The sequence below is a fragment of the Crocuta crocuta genome, unplaced genomic scaffold, assembly GCF_008692635.1.
Source record: "Crocuta crocuta isolate KB4526 unplaced genomic scaffold, BGI_CrCroc_1.0 scaffold229, whole genome shotgun sequence".
In the NCBI taxonomy this organism is placed as follows: Eukaryota; Metazoa; Chordata; class Mammalia; order Carnivora; family Hyaenidae; genus Crocuta; species Crocuta crocuta.
In genome coordinates this window covers 9457333-9480158 of record NW_027536464.1, presented here as the reverse complement: position 1 = coordinate 9480158, position 22826 = coordinate 9457333, and the positions used below count along the sequence as shown (strand labels likewise).

General features: G+C 38.9%; 1 protein-coding gene across 1 annotated transcript; it reads left to right on the top strand.

Moving 5' to 3' along the window:
* The first annotated feature begins 8023 nt into the window (after positions 1 to 8023).
* Positions 8024 to 19739, top strand: CCDC195 (coiled-coil domain containing 195). Its single transcript, XM_077748638.1, has 3 exons — positions 8024 to 8288; positions 14360 to 14612; positions 19616 to 19739. The coding sequence occupies exons 1-3, from the start codon at positions 8024 to 8026 to the stop codon at positions 19737 to 19739; spliced, it is 642 nt and encodes a 213-aa protein (XP_077604764.1).
* Positions 19740 to 22826: the final 3087 nt, after the last annotated feature.

Sequence of the window (22826 nt, the reverse complement as noted above, 5' to 3'; positions counted from 1 at the left end):
GTTATCCATGGAGATGACTGTCCTTATGTTCCATTTACAGGTAAAGATAGAGGCTCAGAAAAAAGAAAAGGAATGGCTTGGTCTTACAGTGAAAGTTCACACAGCCAGATCCTTACAGGATATTTTGCCTGGAGGTTTAACCTTGGTGCTCAGTAGCTCGGTAAATGTTCATTAAAGCAAGTTGATTGTGGAAAGTGACATTACTTTTCTGGTCCTTAGTTTAACGTGGGAAAAAGGAAGGACTCTGCTTCCTGGAAGACACACAATGGAAACCAAGAGAATCAATTCATTCCCTCTCATTTTTTTTAAGGGGTCTGGGGGGTCTTCATGGTATATTCAAAAGTTGAGGGACACCTGGGTGGCTCAGTCGGTTGAGTATTCGACTTCAACTCAGGTCATGATTTCACGGTTCATGGGTTTGAGCCCCACATAAGATTCTGTGCTGACAGCTTACATAGAACCTGGAGACTGTCTTCAGATTCTGTGTGTGTGTGTGTCTCTCTCTCTGCCCCTTCCCCGCTCGCACTCTGTCTCTCTCTGTCTCTCAAAAATAAATAAATGTAAAAAATTTTAAAAATAAAAGATTGAATTATTTGCCTGTCTTTAAAAATGTGGAGATCTAGGGCACCTGGGTGACTCAGTGGGTTAAGCGTCCAACTTCGCCTCAGGTCATGATCTCACTGTTGTGAATTCAAGCCTGGTGTCTGATCCTGTGCTGACAGCTCAGAGCCTGGAGCCTGCTTTGGATTCTGTGCCTCTCTCTCTCTCTCTCTCTCTCTGCCCCTTCCCCGCTCGCACTCTCTGTCTCTGTCTCTTAGAAGTAAACGTTAAAAAAAATAAAATAAAAAACATATGGAGATTGGGGCTCCTGAGTGGCTCAGTGGATTAAGCGTCTGACTTTGGCTCAGGTCATGATCTCACAGTTTGTGGGCTCTCTGCTGTCAGCACGGAGAGTGCTTCAGATCCTGTATCCCTCTTTCTCTGCCCCTCACCGGCTCACTCTCTCTCTCTCTTTCTCAAAAATAAATGAACATTAAAAAGAATTTGGGAGATCTTATATAAAATCTGGATTCCCAGCTCTTTTATGGAAAGTCTAAAGAACTAAAGCACTCCATTCCTTCATGGCAATAAGTGTCTGGAGGTGAGTGGCTGCTGAACTCAGCACTCTCATTCATGTATTCTACTTGCCTTTCTGTTGAAGACAGTTGATTTCTAATTTCTGCAATGCCCATACTTTCTGCATAAGATTTAATAATAAGTTAGTGACAGATCAGAAGCTAGGACCTCAGGACCCATGATTTTGCCTTGTCCCTTATATCAATGTGAATTCTTCACACACCTGTCAGTCCTAAGGAGGCCTTGAAATTCTTATGCTCATTAGAAATGCATCACAGGTCACCAGTCACCTATCAGATGGTGGCCATTCCTCCCCCTACCTGTCTCCAGGAAAGTTTCTTCATGCTCACAAAGCCAGCTAAGGCAAGATCATTTCCATCTACCGCACAGAGAGGCAGCCGATCTCTTTCATGTGAGTTGACCCGCAGCACCCTTAAACATCCCTCTCACAGACTTATCAGCATTTCATAACCGCCGTGCCCATCAAAAACTTGTCATCTCCTCCTCCCTTTCCACACGACTACTCTGCCACTGTGTGGTACTCAAATGTCAAAACAACAGCAAGATGGCAAACTGTCAAATCTGCTCTCGAGTCCGGCCTCGTTGCAACACCAGATGCTTCTGGTCACTTGGGAAATTACTCCGACAATAGCTACATATCCAGTTCAAGGTCAAAGTGAAGTCTCAGGAGATCCTGCAAAAGTGGAATTTCTCAGCAGCTGTTTAAATAATTTATAACAGCAGGATGTATGCCTGCCTGAAAAATGAGACATAAGATGTCATGTAAGTGACATTTTCCTATTATGTCTTAGCAGGTAAGGCAATCGGGTACCTCCACACGCGACATGTGGACGGTGGTGATGCAGTTACAGTCCCTGAGTTCTAATCTGACCTTGCCCATCCTCTGTCACGGAGTAGAACTGAAGCTTCTGACAGATAAGGAAGCCACGTGTCAGCCCTACACACCAGATTCTAGCAAGGCACGATCGTATGTCCCAAAAAGGGACATGCTGCGTCATCGTTTGAGGAGGATAGAAGGAAGGTACGCGTGCCAAATCTCTGTTGTCTGGAAAGCAGACAGCCTAGTGCAGCTCCTTTCTTAAATTTTGCCCTTAGAGGTGGGAAAACCCAAAGATCGACTGCATTCCTCCCCAGCAGACTCATGCTGAAGGCTGGAGGAGAGTGGCTTATTAGCTGATGCAGAAGATGAGAATTAGCTACGTGGTTACCTAGGGGTAAACCACGGGGAGAGTGGAAAGCAGAGTCCTGAGGCCGGAATGTGTCGGGAGTGTTTATGAACTGAGAAGGCCATGTGAGTAGGGCAGAGTGGAGTGTTGGAGCAATAGGAATGGCAGATGGAAGGGCGGAGTCAAAGACCGTACACTACTGTGACACCCTGGCCGTCACTATGGGAACTTGCCTTTTACTCCCACTGCACTGGAGGGAGGCTCCTGTGGACTGACTGATACCCATGTGCATTTAAGGCTGTTGAGAACCACTTGGGTGTGCTAATCCACTTTTTCAAATGTCAGTTTCGTGAAATCTGAAAACACAGTTAAGTATTTCCAATGAAAATTTAGTGTCTGAATTACAACGGGCTGTAAGTATAAAATACACCCTGGATTTTAAAGGCTTAGCAAGAGAAAGACCACATAAACTATCTCACTAGCTATTTTAATATCTATTTGCATATTGAAACGGTAATATTCTGGTTCTAGTGTGTTAAATAAAACATATTAACATTAACTTAATCTGTTTCTTTTACTTCTTAAAAGTGGCTATTAGGAAACTTGTAATTGCTCTCAGGGACCATCTTATGATGTAATTTATCAAGTCTGCTGCAGGCGAACCTACAATAGATTTAAGGTTGGACCCACAGACCTGCGTTTTAAGCAAGTACTCCCAGGTGATGCTGAAGGGTCTGAAGACTCTGGCTGTCTTCGTGAAATAGGGTCCAGAGTCTTGATTTCGCTAGATCAAGAAAAACACCTAAATCCCCATCAAGGAGTCATGGTGGCAGTGGCCATGGCCCTTCTACACACCAACAATCATCGGCTCTGCCATCTTTTAAACTGTATTCCCAAGCCAGTTTATTGCCTGCATTATTACTTGAAAGTAAATCACAAATAATTATAGAACCATCAGTCCTAGTGTTTATATAAAAATTTGCTAATTCTAAATAGCTTTTGGGACACCTGGATGGCTCAGTTGGTTGAGTGTCCAACTCTTGATTTCGGCTCAGGTCGGGTTCCGTGCTGAGCATCAAGTCTGCTTAAGATTCTTTCTCTTCTTGAGGCAAACCATGAGAGACTCTTGAATGCTGACAAAAACTGAGGACTGATGGATGTGGGGGGGAGGGGGGATGGGCATAGAGGAGGACACTTATGGGGATGAGCACTGAGTGTTATGTGGAAACTAATTTGACAATAAACTATTTGTAAAAAAAAAAAAAAAAAAGATTCTTTCTCTTCTTGTGTCCCCTCCCCTGATTGCATGCTCTCTCTTTCTCTAAAAAAGAAAACAGCTTTAAATAGCTTTCACTCATATATCAAATTTTAAAATGACTATGACAGCTATTAAAGACTAAAACCAGTTTGGTGTGGGAAAATTCCACGTCTCACAACCATTTGACTTAATCACCATTTGATTTAATCAAGAATAAACCATTTTTAGTCCCAAGAAAATGTGATGTCATTTTATTACATTTCTTTCATATTATCTATTTTTATTTTCATTACTTAATGTTTCATTTCAGACATCTTTCATGTATGTACATTTTTAAAAATTCAGATAACATACAGGGATAAATTAAAAATCATCCAAAATCTTAACATACAGAGATGAGAATTATTTTCTTTTTGGAGTGTTTCCAATCAATTTTACACAGTTTTGATATATTATCTTTTCACCCAACATTTTCAGGTTCAGGACACTATTGTTTTATTGCTATTCCACATATTATTTATTTATTCTTCTTTTTTGAACATTTAGATATTTCCAGGGTTTTGCCATTAAAATAATGTACAATAAGCATCCTTTTATAAAACTCTTTTAATGTAATCACTTTCTCAGCTAGAGTTTAGAAGGTAGAATTTAAAGGTCTACAGTTAAAAGCTTTCTAAATATCCTTAATACTGTTAAATTGCTTTCAAAAAAACTTATCAATCAATAAGTATTATGAATTGATAAGTGTCAATAAACAACTAATAATAGTTTTGCATTAATTTTATTCATTTTTCAAAATCTTTGCTAAGCTTGTTGGGACCCTCCAAAAAAAGGATTTCATTGTTTTAATTTGCAAAATTATTAGTGATATTGGGCTTTTTTCACTTTTTTGCCATTTGTATTTCTTCTAGAGATTGCCTGTAACTTCCTGTCTGTAAATTCACCAAAATTTGTTGTTTTCACTTTTATGGCTTCATACTATATTGAAAATTTTAGTATGGCAATGACCTAACATATAATCTTTATTTTCACGTACTTCAAAACTTTTGTCACCAGATGACCTTCAGAATGGGTTCATCAATCTCTCTCTTTTTTTTTTTTTTAAGTGTGATAGAGATTTTGATTGGGCTTCCATTAAATCTGTAAATGAGAAATAAAATAAGACATCCTTGTAAAAAAATATTTATTTATTTATTTATTTATCATCAGAGAGAGAGAATCCCCAGAAGGCTCCATACTGTTAGCACAGAGCCTGATGAAGGGTTTGATCTCACAAACCATGAGATCATGACCTGAGCTGAAATCACAAGCTGGACACTTAACAGACTGAGCCACCCCGGCGTCCTAGGACTTCTTTAAAATACACAGGCCTCTCAGGGCTTTTGGGTGGCTCAGCTGGCTAAGCTTCCAACTTCAGCTCAAGTTGTGATCTTGCAATTCATGAGTTTGAGCCCTGCGTCAAGCTCTGTGCGGTCAGCACAGAATCTACTTCAAATCTTCTGTCTCCCTCTCTCTGTGTCCCTCCTCTGCTTGCACTCTCTTTCTCAAAAGTAAAACTTAAAANAAGCAAAAGTCAGACGCTTAACCGACTAAACCACCCAGGCGCCCCACAAACTTTTTTTAAAAGATAATTGCTGGGGTTTTTATATACGGGGACCTATCATCAGCAGAATACTTATCTTTTTCTATATAGTTATTAATAGTAATTTGGAAAATGACTGATTTTTAAATGTTTCTTTTGCAACATAAGGGTCAATTGCAAAATAAATATTTTAGTTCTTTTTCTTGAGCTTTGTAGATCTATAATCAAATTGTCTATAAATAATGATAACTGTCTTGTCATTTCCAAGAGTTATACAAGTTATTTATATTTCCTGCTTTGTTGCACTAGATGCAATTTCACAAATGATTTTTACTGCCTACTTTTGTGGCATATTTTTTTTTAAAAAGCACTTGACAGAAGCTAGGGCAGAGTACCCTAGGCAATTCAGATCCTTCAGGAGAATGTATTTAGGCCTGACATCCTAATTCAAGAGTCTTCTTAACAAATGGGAACGTGTTTGAAAGAAAGTGTCCATGACGGACTTAAGGCCCTAGTTCCCACATTAGACGAGAAACAGTTGAAGGAATGGGGATGTTCATTCTGGAGTATAGACACTCGTTAGAACATGATGGAACAAAAATTTTCATTAAAACAAGGATTGGAAGTATTACATAAGCTCTTCAAGGAAACGAGTGAGAAACAAGCTACAGAGAGGCCAATTTTTGGTCCTTGTAAATGATTTTTTTTTTCAAATTTTTTAACATTTGTTTCTGAGAGAGATAGAGAGACAGAGTATGAGCAGGGGATGGGGCAGAGAGGGAGTGGAACGTAGAATCCAAAGCAGACTCCAGGCCACAAGCTGTCAGCACAAAGCCCAACACAGGGCTTGAACTCACGAACCATTAGATCCTGACCTGAGCCAAAGTCGGACGCCTAAACGACTGGGCCACCCAGGCATCCTGATCCTTGTAATTAATATTAATTAAAAAGTAACTAGTAGAAAGGGGGAACTCTACAGAGGAAATAGTCAAGTATAGGGTCAATAATCCATTACACAGATGCTTTGGAACATCTGAAAGGTGGTTTGACTGACAACCTTTAAAATCCAAATTCTAGAGGTGCCTGGGTGGCTGTCAGGTAAGCATCTGACTCTTGGTTTTGGTTCAGGTCATGATCTCTTTGTTCATGAGCTTGAGCCCCGTGCGGGACTGTGTGCTGATGGCCCTGATCCCGCTTGAGATTCCCTCTCTGTCCTTCCCTCTCTGTCCCTTCTCCCAGGCACCTATGTGAGCACTCCTCTCTCTCTCTCTCAAAATAAATAAATAAACTCTCAAAAAACTTAAAAAAATAATAAAAAATAAAAGTAAATAAAATCCAAATCCTGTTTTTCCACAACGCACTTCTATAGCCTCTAGAATGCCTGGCACAGAAATGTTTACTGAAATCCATTTAAATACAAACAGAAGTAGTATAAACAGCATCATTATTTTTAGACTGATGGTTTTAATAATCACATCCTAACATTTAAATTTATATATGTAGGCACCTGGGTGGCTTAGTTGTTTGAAGTCTGACTTCAGCCCAGGTCATGATCTCGCGGTTTGTGGGTTCGAGCCCCACGTTGGACTCTGTGCTGACAGCTTGGAGCCTGGAGCCTGCTTCGGATTCTGTGTCTCCCTCTCTCTCACTGCCCCTCCTCCACTCATGCTCTGTCTCTCTCTTTCTCTCAAAACTGAATAAACATCAAAAAATATTTTGATATATATATATATACACATATATGTATATGTATATATACACATATACACACAAATGTGCATGCATAAAAAAAGAGTAAGACTTTCCTTGATCACTCCTTCAACCTGCAGCCTTGGCTCAATCAACAAATATTTATTAAGAAATCCAAAAAATCCATATATACAGAAAACAGAAGGAAATGAATGCTCAGGGAAAACTATCATCATGCAACATTTTCTACATTTTCTATGTCCTTTGACCCTACTGTAAAAGTGCATACATGTTTAAACATTAATTGAATTTCCAAATAGATGCTATTTGGAATATATGCTACTTAAGATTCATACTTTTCACTCCCAACAAAGAAACCCCTTCAGGAAATAGGTAATGAAAACTTTTAATTGTCACATGTCCTTCTCATTCAAGATTCATGTTCACCCTGTATCTTCTTACATTCCCAAAATATCCCTGGGCAACATTTGCCCAAACAAACACTCTACAATCAAATGAGAGCAAAAATGCTTACAAGACAGAACCCTACTGAAAGGTGATTGTATGGTCCTTGATCTTATCTTGAGGAATTTAAGTATAATTATCTTTTATTATAATCTTTTATATTATATCACTGCAATAATATGTCCCATATGGTTACTGTCACTCTTAATCAACAGTTGTCAAAATTAGTAACTTACCCCAAAAGTATAGAATTATGACATATTTTCTAGAAAAGACCAAGTGTAATTTTTATGTGCCAGTTTCAATGTACTCATGACAGTGATTCTATTAAAGCATTTTATTTCAGAAGCGGTCACAGAAAACTGAGTGGCTGGTAGGATGGTGAGTTCATGACAGAAACAAAAACTCTATTCCTCCCGGAAATTTTTGGAATTCTCTCTTCTTTTCAAACACAAAGCAATATTCTAGAACTGTGGACTGATATGAAATGAAAGATACAAAGAAAAGCTCTGTTCTGAAAAACAAAACCCAGAATGAATAAGTCATGGAAATCCTTTACCTCCCTGACAGTCTAACTCCCCAGGCGCTGAAAGATGGCATAGAGCAGAGTGACATCTATTGTTCAGGACCAACCAGTCCCACTACGTAGACGGTACATTTGGTTCATGAGCAAAAGACGACCTGTCTTCCCAGAGGAGCAAATCCGAGTGACCTGAGAAGAGGCAAATGGAAGCTAATAGCCAGTTCATAAAAATCATCCAGGAAATGCGGGCAGAGATGAACAAGCTGAAGAAAGAGAATCAGTTCCTCCGGATGAAGCTGACTTCGCGTAGTGTGAGAACCTCGGGTGGCCATTGCAGAGAATCAGGAGATGAAAGGGAAGAGGAAGTCACAGACCCTGGTGACCTTGGGAAAGCATCTGAAGAATTTCCCGCAACCCTTTTCGGTGGTGTTTCCACCAATGCAGCACCCGCTGGGTTCGAACATCAAGGTACCGAATGACCTTAGCTCTTCTGGGCTGTGCCCACTTTGCAAAGATCTCCTAAATACCAGGTTTATCACACCTCTCCTATAACTGCATAAGTTGGTATTTATAGTGGTGAGTCCCATTCTTTTTCTCCTGGTAGATTAGCTTTAAGTCCCCGGGAGAAAATAGTCTCTAGCATCTTCAAGCAGCATATTTTTAGCCACATCAAAACTATTTCCAGATATTCCTGGAAAGAAAAGAATGGTGGGTTTGTGAAAACCGATCACCTTAAAAACAATGTGTTTTTTTCCTTCTTGACCTCAAGCATTTAAATGCCACATAATAGAACACTGAGTGGGTAGGTCAAATGGCATACTCGCTTATTAAGTTACAATATTGTCCCATAGTTAAGCGTATGGCTATTACAGTCAGACAAATATGGCTGCCAATGATTTGTCGTTCATTATCCACTTGACTCAGAGATACTTACTAGAAATCTTTAACCTCTGTTTTCTACATTTGGAAGTGTGATAGTGCCTGCCGCACATGGTTGTAGTACCTGTCTCACTGCGATAATAGACTGACTAATTAGTGTAGCACCTGCAAACATACAACAAATGGCAGATAGTGTTTCTTAGCCATGTTTTACAAAGAACTTTACTGCCTTGTAGGAATGTATGTTGCACAAAATTCAACCTACTCTAGAGGTTGAAGGCTTCAAGACTCAGGATGGTGTCTAATATATTCTAAAAATCAAGTCTGTCATGTTTTATGGGGAAGAATTTTGACTGCAAAGACCACACAGGAAGTCAGAAATTGGCAGAGCGAAAAATATGTTCTACATTTAAATTGTCAGTGGTTGTCCACATACAACATATTAAATAAAATTGATGTACATAATTAAATACTCAAATTTCATAATATCATCTGTCAAAGGCTTCAGGCAATGCCATTTGAGGTTCTAAACAGCTTGGCAAGAAAACATGTTATATTTACCAGCTGGTTTCCTCCTTTAGCGAAGTCTCCCTTGAGCATGGGGCCCTACATTTCAAAGTTGGGAACAGATCCCAATCGGGATTTTTACCCTTTTTGTCAAGTGCAACTCTGAATCTGAGTAGTTCTTTCTTCTGGCTATTTAATAAAGCTAAAGATAAGGAGGTTAGACTTCCTCCTCGTTTAAAAAAAGAAAAAGAAAGAAAGAAAGACACATCCTTACCCCCAATTTTCTCCACCTCTGCAATCTTGAACATTTTGTACGAAATGGCTCTGTCTTGATAAGGGTCTGTCTTGGATACTGTCGGATGTGTAACAGCGTTTCTGGCTTCTAAATACTAGATGCCAGTGGTATCTGCCTCTCACACCCATCATGACTATCTAAACTGTCTTCAGACATTCCAAATGTTGCTTGAAGGACAAAATTTCCTCCAGTTGAAGACCACTCCCTTATTCCAAAGGTAGACGACACTCCAAATCTATTTTCTATGGTGCTTATCCTAATGAAAAAGTAAGTGGAGTTTTAGTATCTCTTGTGGCCCTTCTGCAAGTATTACACCATTCAGAGAACAAAGAGCATTACCCTTTAACCCCTCAGGGCCTGAATGACATCAGGGTTAGGGGAGATTAGACTATTATTAAGAACTGAATGCACAGGGGCTCCTGGATGGCTCAGTCAGTAAGCATCCAACTCTTGATTTCAGCTCAGGTCATGATCTCAAGATTCATGAGTTTGAGCCTCATGTTGGGCTCCATGGTGACAGAGTGGAGTCTCCTTGGGAATCTCTCTCTCCCTTTCTCTCTGCCCCTCCCCCGCTCATGGTCTCTCATTCTCCCTCTCAAAATAAATAAATAAACATTTTATAAAAAAACAAGAGACCTAAATACACAATTGATAGCATACTTCTTCTGCATATGGATGGTAACTTCCATTAAGAATGTTAACATTAAGGGGCACCTGAGTGGCTCAGTCAGTTTAAGCATCTGACTTGACTTGGGCTCGGGTCAGGTAATGATCTCGCGGTTTGTGGGGTCGAGCCTTGTGTTGGGCTCTGTGCTGACAGCTCGGAGCCTGGAGCCTGCTTTGGATTCTGTGTCTCCCTCTCTCTCTGTCCCTCCCTGCTTCACACTCTCTCATGCATACACACACACACAAAATAAATAAATAAACATTTTAAAAAATAATTAAAGGGGGGCCTGGGTGGCTTAGTCGGTTAAGCGTTCGACTTTCACTTAGGTCATGATCTCGTGGTTTGTGGGTTCGAGCCCCGCATCGGGCTCTGTGCTAACTGCCAGCTCAGAGCCTGGAGCCTGTTTCAGAGTCTGTGACTTCCTCCCTCTCTCTGACCCTCCCCTGCTCACGCTGTCTCTCTCTCTCTCCTAGAAATAAATAAAACATTTAAAAAATAATAATAATAATTTAAAAAGAAAGAATGTTAGCATTAAGTTTGAGAAGAACTGGTGAAAATATCTGATGGAACTTGGGGAACTGTTGTCAGTTGTATCAGTAAAACACGGAAAGAAATATGATTTAAATTTCTTCTTGGAAGCCCAGTTGAAGAAGTACTTGACATGCACTTATCTGTGTCTTCTGTGTAACACACTATTATGGAAGTAAGTGACATTAAGTAGGAAGAACATTGGCCTGAGCATGAGGACACTGGGTGGCAATTCCAGTTTTGTAATAGTTGATCCACACTGAGTAGGACACATAAAATTCCTGGCCTTAAAATCCTCATGTAAAAAGTAATGGATTAGACAAGATGCCTTCCAAGGTCTATTCTAACTGTAAAATTTTGTGATCCTATCAATGTAACATGCTTTAATGACCACTTGCCTCATTTGTAAGATGGAAATAGTGATAAAATCTATCTCATGTGGCTGTTGAGAGCATGAATGAGATAGCACAAGTAAGACTCACGGGGTGAGCTACTTGGGAATAGTAATATCTTAATATCTTAATATCATTCAATATGCCAAAAGAATATTGTTTGACTTCAACATAAGTTTTTTATCAGCAGTTTTAATAAGCCATTGTCAATATCCACTGAAATTCATACTTGAAACTGAATCATAGACATTTGCTACTCGAGAGCAACTTTTAAGATAAATACTTGTTTCACAAGTAAGGATATAAAACTCAGAGGTTAAGCAACCTACTCAATCCTCCTTAGAAAACAGGATAATATTAACCTATTCTTTGAGCTGCACCTGAGTGACTCAGTCAGTTAAGCATCCGACTGTTGGTTTTGGCTCAGGTAATGATCTCATGGTTTGTGAGTTCTAGACCCACATCTTGGGATTCTCTCTCTCCCTGTCTCTGTCCTTCCAACCCCCCTCCCAATAAATAAATAAATAAATAAATAAATAAATAAATAAATAAATAAACTTAAAATTTTTTTCAACTATTATCAGTATTTGAAAAGGAACAATATGAAATCAGAAACGTGAGTCTCACTTTAAGAAAGGGAACAATTAAAGAGGACTTGGAAGACAATCACTTGGAGCTAGAAGTTCCTCTGTTGATTCTGGGACATGTGTAGTGAGACAAAATGAGATTTTATGAGTGGAGAAGTCAGCTTCCCTCAGGACACAGAGCTAGCTACACTGCAGCCCAGGGACACAGCTGCTGGGGTTTATTTATTTACTTATTTAATATTATTTTTATATGTAAATATATATATATAATTATATTCTATAATGAGAATGCAGAGCACCTGCTCAGAACGAATCTTTGTTGGGTACATTCTTATGGAGGCATCTATACTAGCGGATAAGCATTCGGTGGGTAAAAATCTAACCAGCACTTTCAGGGATGTCTCCCTGGCCCTCCGGCCCTGTGCAATGCACCTTGGGACTATCAGGGAAGAAACATTTTGTTGCAAGCAAGATAAAAGGAGCAGCTCTTTCCAGAGATCCCCCAGCATGGCTGGACCTCCCATTCTCTGCAATGTGCTCCTATCCTTTGCTGCCAAATCCAGTGCATTTGGCAGCGATCTCTGAAATTGTGCTAATGACCCCATGATGCTGTGCTGAATAGCATTCCCCATTTACTGATAACAAACCAAAGGACACCGACTGTCTGTGGCCCAGAGAGATGAACAAAGAACTGATTTGCTAATCGGTCAAGCTGGAGTGTAGGTCTCAAATAAGAATAAACTTCTCTTTGCCATTCTCAGCATAATTTCCTTGCTGTGACTTCCTACCATTCAGTACAAAGAGACCACTTTGTAATTGTTTCAAACAGACACTTTTATGATTGTCAATAGTCATAAACTTATTTTTAGACAAGCATAGAAGTTACATATCATGGCCAAAGAAGTGTTTAAAGATAATTTACAAATAGTATTTGCATGCAGTTTATCATTTCAGATAGATTTGAACTTAAACCACCTCCTCGTACCTCCAACTCTAGTCTAAAAGTTCGTCTTCTGCTCTTTCAACTATAAAAATCCAGGGACACCTTGACTTGTTCAATGGCCATAATAATTTGCTGTCTGTGACCTGTATATGTGGGCAATAAATTTAAGTAAGATATAATTGTGCATGTAGCACTCTTAAGACCCAAACACGAATTCAGGCCTTTCTTTTTTTTTTAGTTTATGTATTTATTTTGAGAGGGGGAGGGAGAGGTAGGGAGAGAGAGGGAGAGAGGGAATCCCAGATTCTGGACTGTCAGCACAGAGTCCATCGTGGCACTCAGACTCATGAACCCTGAGATCATGACCTGAGCCAAAATCAAGAGTCGGACACTTAACCAACAGAGCCACCCAGGAGCCCCAATGCAGGTCTTTCTTAAACATCCATACTACTTAATGCCAGAGCTATGACAAGAAAGAATAATGATTTGACAGACGTTCTGTAAGTGCTCCAGAAAATGAACACCACCCCATGAGGTCCCGGGTCTTCCCCCTCTAGGTAATAACTGGAGGTCTGGTCAGCATTAGTACAATACAACTGTGATCCAGACACACTAACCTCCCTAAAGTAAAGCTCTTTTAATCAAAGTGCCTGAGTTACAAGAAATGTAAAGATGAAACAGAAGACTTCATTCAGATCAAGAGAAAAGCTTATTGGAAGACACTCATGGACAGAAATGAAATTGAGGGGTGCCTGGGTGGCTAAGTCAAAGTCAGTTAAACATTCGACTTTGGCTCAGGTCAAGATCTCCTGGTTCGTGAGTTTGAGCCCCACATTGGGCTGTCTGCTGTCAGCACAGAGCCCACTTTGGATCCTGTGTCTCCCTCTCTGCCCCTCACCCATTAGCACTCTCTCTTAAAACTTAAAAAAATTTTAAAAAAAGAAATGGAATTGAAATTCCTCAGACACTAAGGCCATACATTTCTCTGTCTCTCTCAGGAGAACTCCAGTTTCCCATGTAAGGCATCTGTGCTTCTTTCCACGTGCCTGCTGGGTTTCTACCTCTCAATCAGCAGGCTCCTCAGAATGATTACCCCAACTAGAGTCAAGATCATGGATCTTGGGCCAGTTAGCAGCAGCCAGCCCAGCTATTTGTGGCCATTCAGGGGCTGAGGTCCATGATGAACAGGTTCTTCTACAATCTAGGAGAGAGGACACCGTCCAGAGTTGGCATTCCAGAATATCCATGTTCTTCCCATTTTAGAGTCTTGTTTTATTATTTCTATATGTTCAGATATCTATTCTGATGCTGCATCCTTTCCAACCACGCTATGTATACAACTTCCAGACCCCCTCCCTCATCTGTCTCTATCCCCTTGCCTCCATCAGCCTAACCTGATTTCCTGGATCTATCACTACCCAAATTCTATCATATATGGTTTGTGTATCATCTGTCTGCATACAAGAAGGTAAGCTTTATGCAGGAAAGAATTTTGTGTTGGCCACTACCATATCCCCATCTCTGTCTCTTAAAAAAGCGCCTGGCATGTGGCTGGCACTCAATTATTTGTAAAACAAGTCAGTGAATAGATGTAGTTTCTCTGAAAAAAAAAAACAAAGTAATCAAAAGCAATAGTTTTGTTTTGTTAACATTCATGGAGTACTATTAATAGAATTTGCCATTTGTGGGCATCATCAAAGGTAAAATTTTCATGAACTTATATTTTGTGTCTCCCGTCCAGGCAACGTCATGATTGTTAGACGCTATTCTATTTCTTCACCAGCTCATTCATTTGCTGCACATGACCCCTGGAAAGCTGGGGAAAGACACCCAAAGAGTGGAATTCTAGAAGCTCAGGGAAAAGACAAACCACTGGTATGGTCTTCAGTTAAGAAGCAAGACAGTGAAGAAAAGATGTCTGCAGGAGATTATTTGACCAACAATAGTTCCAACAATGGAGCTTTTCCTGAGCACGTTTTTGGTAATGTCACCAGGTAATGTACACTCTGCCTGGAGCTGGGATACAGGCAACTGCTGTGATGGGTACTGAGATATTCTCTTAGATAAGCAAGGTCTTATCTAGTGGAGGAAACAAAACCAAATAGGCTCTTAGGTCAAAGTAATTTCCATCTTATGCATGTCTATTTAGGGAATCCAAAGAAAGAAAATTTTTTGAGATCAAATGGTGCTCTAATAGCTACCTCTATTAGCAGAACACTTAACCAATCTTTAATGACTCATCGAGCATTAATGACCATACTCAGAGCTGGGCACTGGTGATACAAGATTCAGCCAAAGTGAAATGTTGTGTTTGAAACTCTCATTCAGTGACAAAGACACACAAGTAAACTGATCACTTTGATAAAGTGCTTCTCAAGGAAAAGACTCACTATAGGAACTGAACACAGAATTCCTCTGAGAGAGAATGGTTCTTATAGAAGAGTGACTCAGTGGGTTGTGGGGCATATAAAAATGGCATAATTCAAAAGGGCCAAAAGACAAAGAGAAAAGTAACTTGTTCTGCGAAGTATGTGAGTTGGTGTTTAGAGAGTTATGCACAGCCTGAAAAAAGGAGACATTTGAGAAAACATTTGAGACATAGGTGGGGAGTCTTTAAGAGAAAGGTCAGGCAGTGCCCCCAGTAGTGGGGATAGCCCTGGCCTCTTTCAGAACAAAATTGTCTATCGAGTCTAACTTACCCATTCAACAAGGCTAGAGCATGACCTCTCCTCCCCAAACTCTGCACCCTTGCTTTCCAATTCCCACTGAGGCCCTGACTCTTCAGGGAGAGTCTCCACACATTTGTCTCCTTCGAGTAGAAAAAGGGGCCAGGGTTATCATGGGGAAGAGAAAATGGAACAAATGTGGTTGTGGAGAGAATAAGGGAGTCATCGAATTCAGCAGTGGCAGGAAATAAAAGTGAGAAACACCCAGGGATAGGCCAGCAGGGATTGTCATAGGTATCAGAAAGAAAGCTGGACCCCCCACAGGATGTGGGACACAGAGGCTGAGTCAGTTTTATTTGAATTTTACCAGACAGGATGAAAATTGTGTTTCACTTATAGAAAGTTCTATTATAGGATCAGTGAGAGTAGCCTGAGTCATGGAAGACAGCTGCATGGAGCCAGGCAAAGAAAAATGGAAAGATTGCCCCAGGTAGTGCAGAAAAGATAAGAAGATAGAAGAAAGCACGACTGTGGGGAAAACAAATGTGGTGAAGTGAATGAGGGTGAAGAAGGGAGCAAGACCCAGCATAAGGAGCCTTCTGCACAAGGCTCATTGAGTGCATGTGCATATCCAGTTGTATAAAGGCACTACATGTTCATAAGAAGATCACAAATTACAAAATATAAATGCGATATTCAAAGTATAAAAGTATAAATAGGAAAATCTTCCATAACCTCACTGTCCAAAGCTAGTAAAAAAAAAAAAGTCTTTATGAAAAGTTTTAAAATGCAAAAATATTCAGAAATGAGTGTTACAAATACCCCTGTTTTCAACTGCAAGATTGCTGCCATACTTTCTACAGATATATGTATATATAAAAAATATATATTACTAGTAAAGACAAGGATCCAGGGGCGCCTGGGTGGCTCAGTCGGTTGTGTCCGACTTCAGCTCAGGTCATGGTCTCATGGTCCATGGGTTTGGACCCCACATGGGGCTCTGTGCTGACAGCTAGCTCCGAGCCTGGAGGCTGCTTCAGATTCTGTGTCTCCCTCTCTTTCTACCTCTTCCCACTCATGCTCTGTCTCTCTCTGTCTCAAAAATGAATAAACATTTAAAAGCAAGAAGTGTACATAGTTGTATATAGTTATATAAAAGTACTAAATGTTCATTGTAAAAATGAATGTGTCCTTTGCTTTAAAAAATTGTTTATGTACACATATACATATCTATGTATTTGTATAATATACATATATCCAGTTATATAAAGGCACTAAATGTTCATTATAAAAAGAAAAGCACAAATTACAAAATATAAATGCAATATTCAAAGTAAAAAAGTATAAAAAGGAAAATCTTCCATAGCCTCACTGTCCAAATAACCACCATTTAGATTTTGATGTACATCTATCTTTCCAGGTTGTGTCTACAGGCTTTGAAATTGTGCAGTGCACATATCACGATGTTTTATTTTTTTTACTTAAACAATTACATTCTCAGAGACCTATAATGCTGAGAAATACAATATTATTAACTTTTCCATTTCAATTCATATTATTTTCTGTGATCATTTAGGAGCATAGCCAACATTTATAACATATTAGTTTTCTGAAGCAAAATGTTTTCCCAATTCCAAGTTGCGGAGGAACAAGCTATTTAGAATACAATCCATTAGTAATTTAGAATCTACTTTAATGGGGAAGACAGAGCCAATTGCAGGTTTGTGTTAAAACAAGAAAGTCAGTAATGACTTAAAATCAACCGTTGCGTTGGCATAAAATCCAGAAAATCCAGAAAACTGTTGAGAAGAACAAAGCATGTATTTTTTTTTGTTAGAGTGCTTCTTTATTTTGTCTTTAACTTCCTTGGTGATTAACTAGTAAAGTAATATGTCATTACATTAGCCATCTAATTTTTTTGTAAATTCATTTACTTTCTAATAGCTCTCAAAGAATTTTACAAAGATTTATCAAGAGCCAATTTGTTTGAATCAGGTTTTGAGGCAATCAGGCATTGTACCTAATTTGCTTGTGAGGGTTTTCCCATTATTATACCAAGGAAGTGTTTTACAGGATAATGCCAATGTCAGTATTTCCAAAAACAAATGCTCTCCAAAAACCAGAGATAGAATGTTATTTTTTCTTTAATTTTCATAGAAATTAGAAACCTAGAAATCTAATCTTCTCTTGCATTTAAGAAAAAAATCTCAAGCAGGCAGCTGTGTGGCTCAGTGGACTGAGCCTCCGACTCTTGATTTCAGCTCAAGTCATGATTTCACAGTTTGCCAGATCAAGCCCTATGTCAGGCTCCACACACAGCACAGAACCTGCTTGGGATTCTCCCTCTCTCTCTCTGCCCCTCCCCTGCTCACATTCTCTAAATAAATAAATAAATAAATAAATAAACTTCAACAAAATCTTAGGCTATTGAAAAGATTAGGGGAAAGGGTCCATATAGAGCACAGCATAAAACACAGAAATGCTAAATCACTATGTTGTACACCTGCAGCTAACCTAACATTGTATGTCAATTATACTCAAAATAAAATTTTTAAATAAAAATTAATCAACTATTAATTTAATTAGAAATGCTATATTATTCATTTTATTGATAGGAGAAACCAGACACATTTATGTAAAAATATATAGTTGACTCTTAAACTGTGCTGGTCTACTTATATGCAAATTTTTTTATAAGCACAGTATAGTACTTAAGTGTACTTTCTCTTCCTTATGATTTTCCTTTTTTAAATATTTATTAGTTTATTTATTTATTTTGAGAGAAAGAGAGCAAGCAGGGGAGGGGCAGAGAGAAAGGGAGAGAGAATCCCAAGCAGGCTCTGTACCATCAACACATGGAATCTGACGCAGGGCTCGAACCCACAAACCCTGAGATCATGACCTAAGCTGAAATCAAGAGCCAATCACCCAACCAACTGAGCCACCCCGGCACCTCTTCCTTATGATCTTCTTAATAACCTTTTTTCTCTAGTTTACTTTATTGTACCAACACGGTATATAGGGCATACAACATACAAAATATGTGTTAATCGGCTGTTTATATTGTTGGTAAGCCTCCCAGTCAACAGGAGGCTAGTAATAGTTAAGTTTCGGGGAGTCAAAGTTCTATGTGAATTTTTCACTGCCCCGGGGTTTGGTGCCCCTTATCCCTGTGTTGTTTTGAGTGTCAACTCTATCCTTTCTTTTTCTTATAGCAAAATGGTTAAGAAGTCCGCCTCTGGAATCAGATGGCTAAAATCTCAACTCCATCATTGGCCTTGAAAGAGTTATTTGTGTTTTATACCATAGTTTATATTTTCTTAAAAAAGGAGTCATAACAACAGTTACCATGTAGTTTTTGTGAAGAATAAATGAAATAGTCAAGTGAGTGCCTATAAATGGCAGAGCAGTTATTATTTTATTGATCCCAACATATGGAACCAGTAGCCTTCCTCCCAAGGGAGGGAGCAGATGTGTTCCCCTGGACGCAAGCCACTAAGTGCCATTCAGTGAACTGATGGCTTTATCTAATACAAAGAGTGAGACAGAGACAGAGAGAGGACAAACTTGGAAAAAAGGCAATAATTTTAAACCCCATTCTTTCAACTTCTTCTTGAAAGCAGTATATCCTAGTTTATCTGTGTAAGCCCTCAAATGACACAAGTCATCCCTCTTCTCTCTGTTTTACTGTTCAAGTGTAACAGATATTCTGTTACTCACAGTCAATGATTTCAGGTTTATCTGGATTATAAAACAATTGCCTCAAATTTCTGCTTCATTTCAACTGAAGAGCTTCAATGTGAGAGACCCTTTACCTAGGACAATATGATACTCTTTAAAGATCAAGTGAATAATCTTTCCTTGATAGTTTTAAATCTTAGATTTATCAGCACTTTTCATTGGGCTTAATCAAAAGGCCAATTCCAATGGAGTTTTTTTACATTATTGTGGAACTAAATAAAACGTATTATTATATGTTTTAAATGAGATTGTAGGGGCACCTGGGTGGCTCAGTCCTTTAAACGTCTGACTTCAGATCAGGTCATGATCTCACGGTTCATTGGTTCGAGCCCTGCAGTCGGGCTCTGTGCTGACAGCTAGCTCAGAGCCTGGAGCCTGCTTCTGATTCTGTGTCTCCCTCTCCCTCTGACTCTCCCCTGCCATGCTGTCTGTCTCTCTCTCAAAAGAAAAAAATAACAAAAAACTTTTTTAATTTTTAAATGAGATTGTAATGCTTTAGGCAGTATTTGGTGGCTTAGAAAAAGTAGTAATTGGCTTATATAAAGGCTCAGTAAAAAGGGTTATGTATATTTTCCTTCTGCTTCCTTTAGGGACAAGATGAAGACAGTCAGTTTCCTGTTACCCATGGATGTGTCTTCATATTCCAAAAATTCAAGTTCTTTGAAATGCTCACAAAATCAGACCACAAACAAACTAAGTACCATTGCAGAATAAGATGTGTAAGATGATGAAATTTAAGAAACAGCTGATTCCCAAGAGGTGGGAACACTGAGACTTCATTGGGTCAGAATTCTCCCCTACAAAGATCTCTGGAAAGATGCCCAGTAACACACACAAAATGCTTGGCATCAGGTCAAGGGACTTGTCCATGGACTTGGCCAAGAAATGGAAGCGATTACTTGATGTCGTTGTTGAATACTAACAATGATGGCTGTACAGTGACTATTGTAGTCTTTCTATGCAGCATGTGAGCAATTAAATGTAATTAAATTAAATTGCATGGTGGTGTTCAGTATCCGCTGTATGCCATCAGAAAAGGCTGCTGTTTACATTATTAAGTGTCACTTTCCAGATGAAACTATAACAAATCCAGAAAAAGAAGCTCTGTTTTTGATTAATAGTATAGAAGCAATAGTGATTATCCTTATACTTAATTGTGTGTTGATATTTTAGTGATACTAGCTCATCTGGTCTTTTAATATCCTGTGTCATAGGCGTGAAAACACAAACACAGCAGACTCTCATAGCATACCTGGTGGGCTCAGAGCATCCATGGGCTGGCTAATGACAAAGCCACTAAAGCTGGTTGGAAGGAGAGAAAAAAAGTTCAGCTGATCATCACTTAGGGGCTGAAATTCCCAGAACTCCCTCAACTCCTGAACTTCTTTTCAGGAGAACATCTCCCCCTCCTGGTTCACAACAATCACGTTCTAATACCAATACCCTTTTTAAGCGACTATATTATATTAAAATATTCAGAGCATTAAAATGCAGATTCCTAGGCCCCACCCCGGTACCAATACTCTTTTTAAGTAAATATCTTATATTAAAATATGCAGACTGTTAAACTTGAGTTTCCGTGGTCCCACCTCCAACCAGTTGAATTTGTTGTAGAGGTAAGGGGACAGACAGGGAGGAAACCAGAAATTCACATTTTAAACAAGCTTTGTCAGCTGATTTCTGCGAGGCTGCCATGCTTAGAATTTGCTATTGTAAATACTAAGAAGCACAGTCCAGGTCTTCCAAATCTGGTGCCAAGCTGAAGTGGAAGCAGTGAAGCGAGGAAAGGATAAGAACAGTCCAATCCACTTTAATAGTCACAGACAGGCTCACAGAAGGGAGATGGATGGGTCCACAAATACCCTAAGGTAAAAGCCACATAATAGATCAAATCCTTCTTTTATTTATGACATTCATTTAAGATTAACAACATTCTCAACATTCTAACAGATGTACAATAGGGCAAGCTTACAACCAGAGGGGAAAGATACAAATAAGATGTAAAAACACATTTCACCTGGGAGTAAAGACACACACCCAGTAGATAATTAAGATAGTAACCTATGAGATTCCTGGCATTTTAAGTTTATGGACAATTATATTTTCTGCCTATTTGTAAAATAAAGACTTTTGTGTTAGCATCAGTTAAAAGAGATGTTTACCAATCAGCAAAATGAAAAGCAACCAATGGAATAGGAGAAGATATTTGCAAATGACATATCAGATAAAGGGTTAGTATCTAAAATCTATAAAGAACTTATCAAACTCAACCCCAAAAGACAAATAATCCAGTGAAGAAATGGGCAAAAGACATGAATAAACACTTCTCCAAAGAAGACATCCAGATGGCCAACAGACACATGAAAAAATGTTCAACATCACTCATCATCAGGGAAATACAAATCAAAACCACAATGAGATACCACCTCACACCTGTCAGAATGGCTAACATTAACAACTCAGGCAATAACAGATATTGGCAAGGATGCAGAGAAAGAGGATCTCTTTTGCACTGTTGGTGGGAATGCAAACTGGTGCAGTCACTCTGGAAAACAGTATGGAGGTTCCTCAAAAAATTAAAAATAGAACTACCCTACAACCCAGCAATTTCACTACTAGATATTTATCCAAGAGATATAGGTGTGCCGTTTTGAAGGGGCACATGCGCCCACATATTTATAGAAGCACTATCAACAATGGACAAAGAGTCCAAACGTCCATCTATGGATGAATGGATGGAAAGAGGCAAAATGTCCATCAATGGATGAATGGATAAAGATTATGTGACATATAGATATAGATACACACACACACACACAATGGAGTATTACTGGAGTATTACTTGGCAGTCAAAAAGAATGAAATCTTGCCATTTGCAACTACATGGAAAGGAACTTTTCATTATGCTAAGTGAAATTAGTCAATCAGAGAAAGACAAATATCATATGACTTCACTCATATGAGGACTTTAAGACACAAAACAGATTAACATAATAGAAGAGAAGCAAAAATAATATAAAAACAGGGAGGGGGGCAAAACATAAGAGACTCTTAAATACGGAAAACAAACAGAGGGTTACTGGAGGGGTTGTGGGAGGGGGGATGAGCTAAATGGGTGAGGGGCATTAAGGAATCTCTCCTGAAATCATTGTTGCACTTATGCTAACTAACTTGGATGTAAATTTAACAAATAAAAATAAATTTTAAAAAATAGAAAAAAGAGAGGTGTTTACCAAACAGGAAAAAAATAGATTAAAAATTTTAAATTAAAAAAAAAGGCAATAAATGACAACCTAAATTGCAACATCATTACTGGCAATATTATAATGACAAATTATCCCCAATGCCAAGCTCAATGTGATTGGCATTTCATTGGCATGTGATTGGCATTTCATACATGTTCTGTGAATTGAACTGAATTAGCAATTACATGGCTCTAACACTGCCCAGTAAAAAACGCAGCACCACCAAATGTTAAACTTTGATATTAAATTGTTTATATTGTGATTTCTCTGACTCACTATACTGTTTGATAGTAAATCTTCTGGGAATATTTTTAAATATAATGAACTATAAAGAACATGAAATGTATCTTAATCATGCTATGATTGACCAATTATATTTGTCTTCTTCTTTGCCCCAAACTTCTGTAAGTAAGGAACTCAAATGCATACTAGGGACTATTAGTAACAGAAATGACCAGGGGCTCTGGAGAACAGGTGCATGTACGCCTCATCCAAAGGGAGTTGCAGTTCACATTTGGGTTCAAGATGGCGAGGTAAGAAGACTCTGAACTCCCCT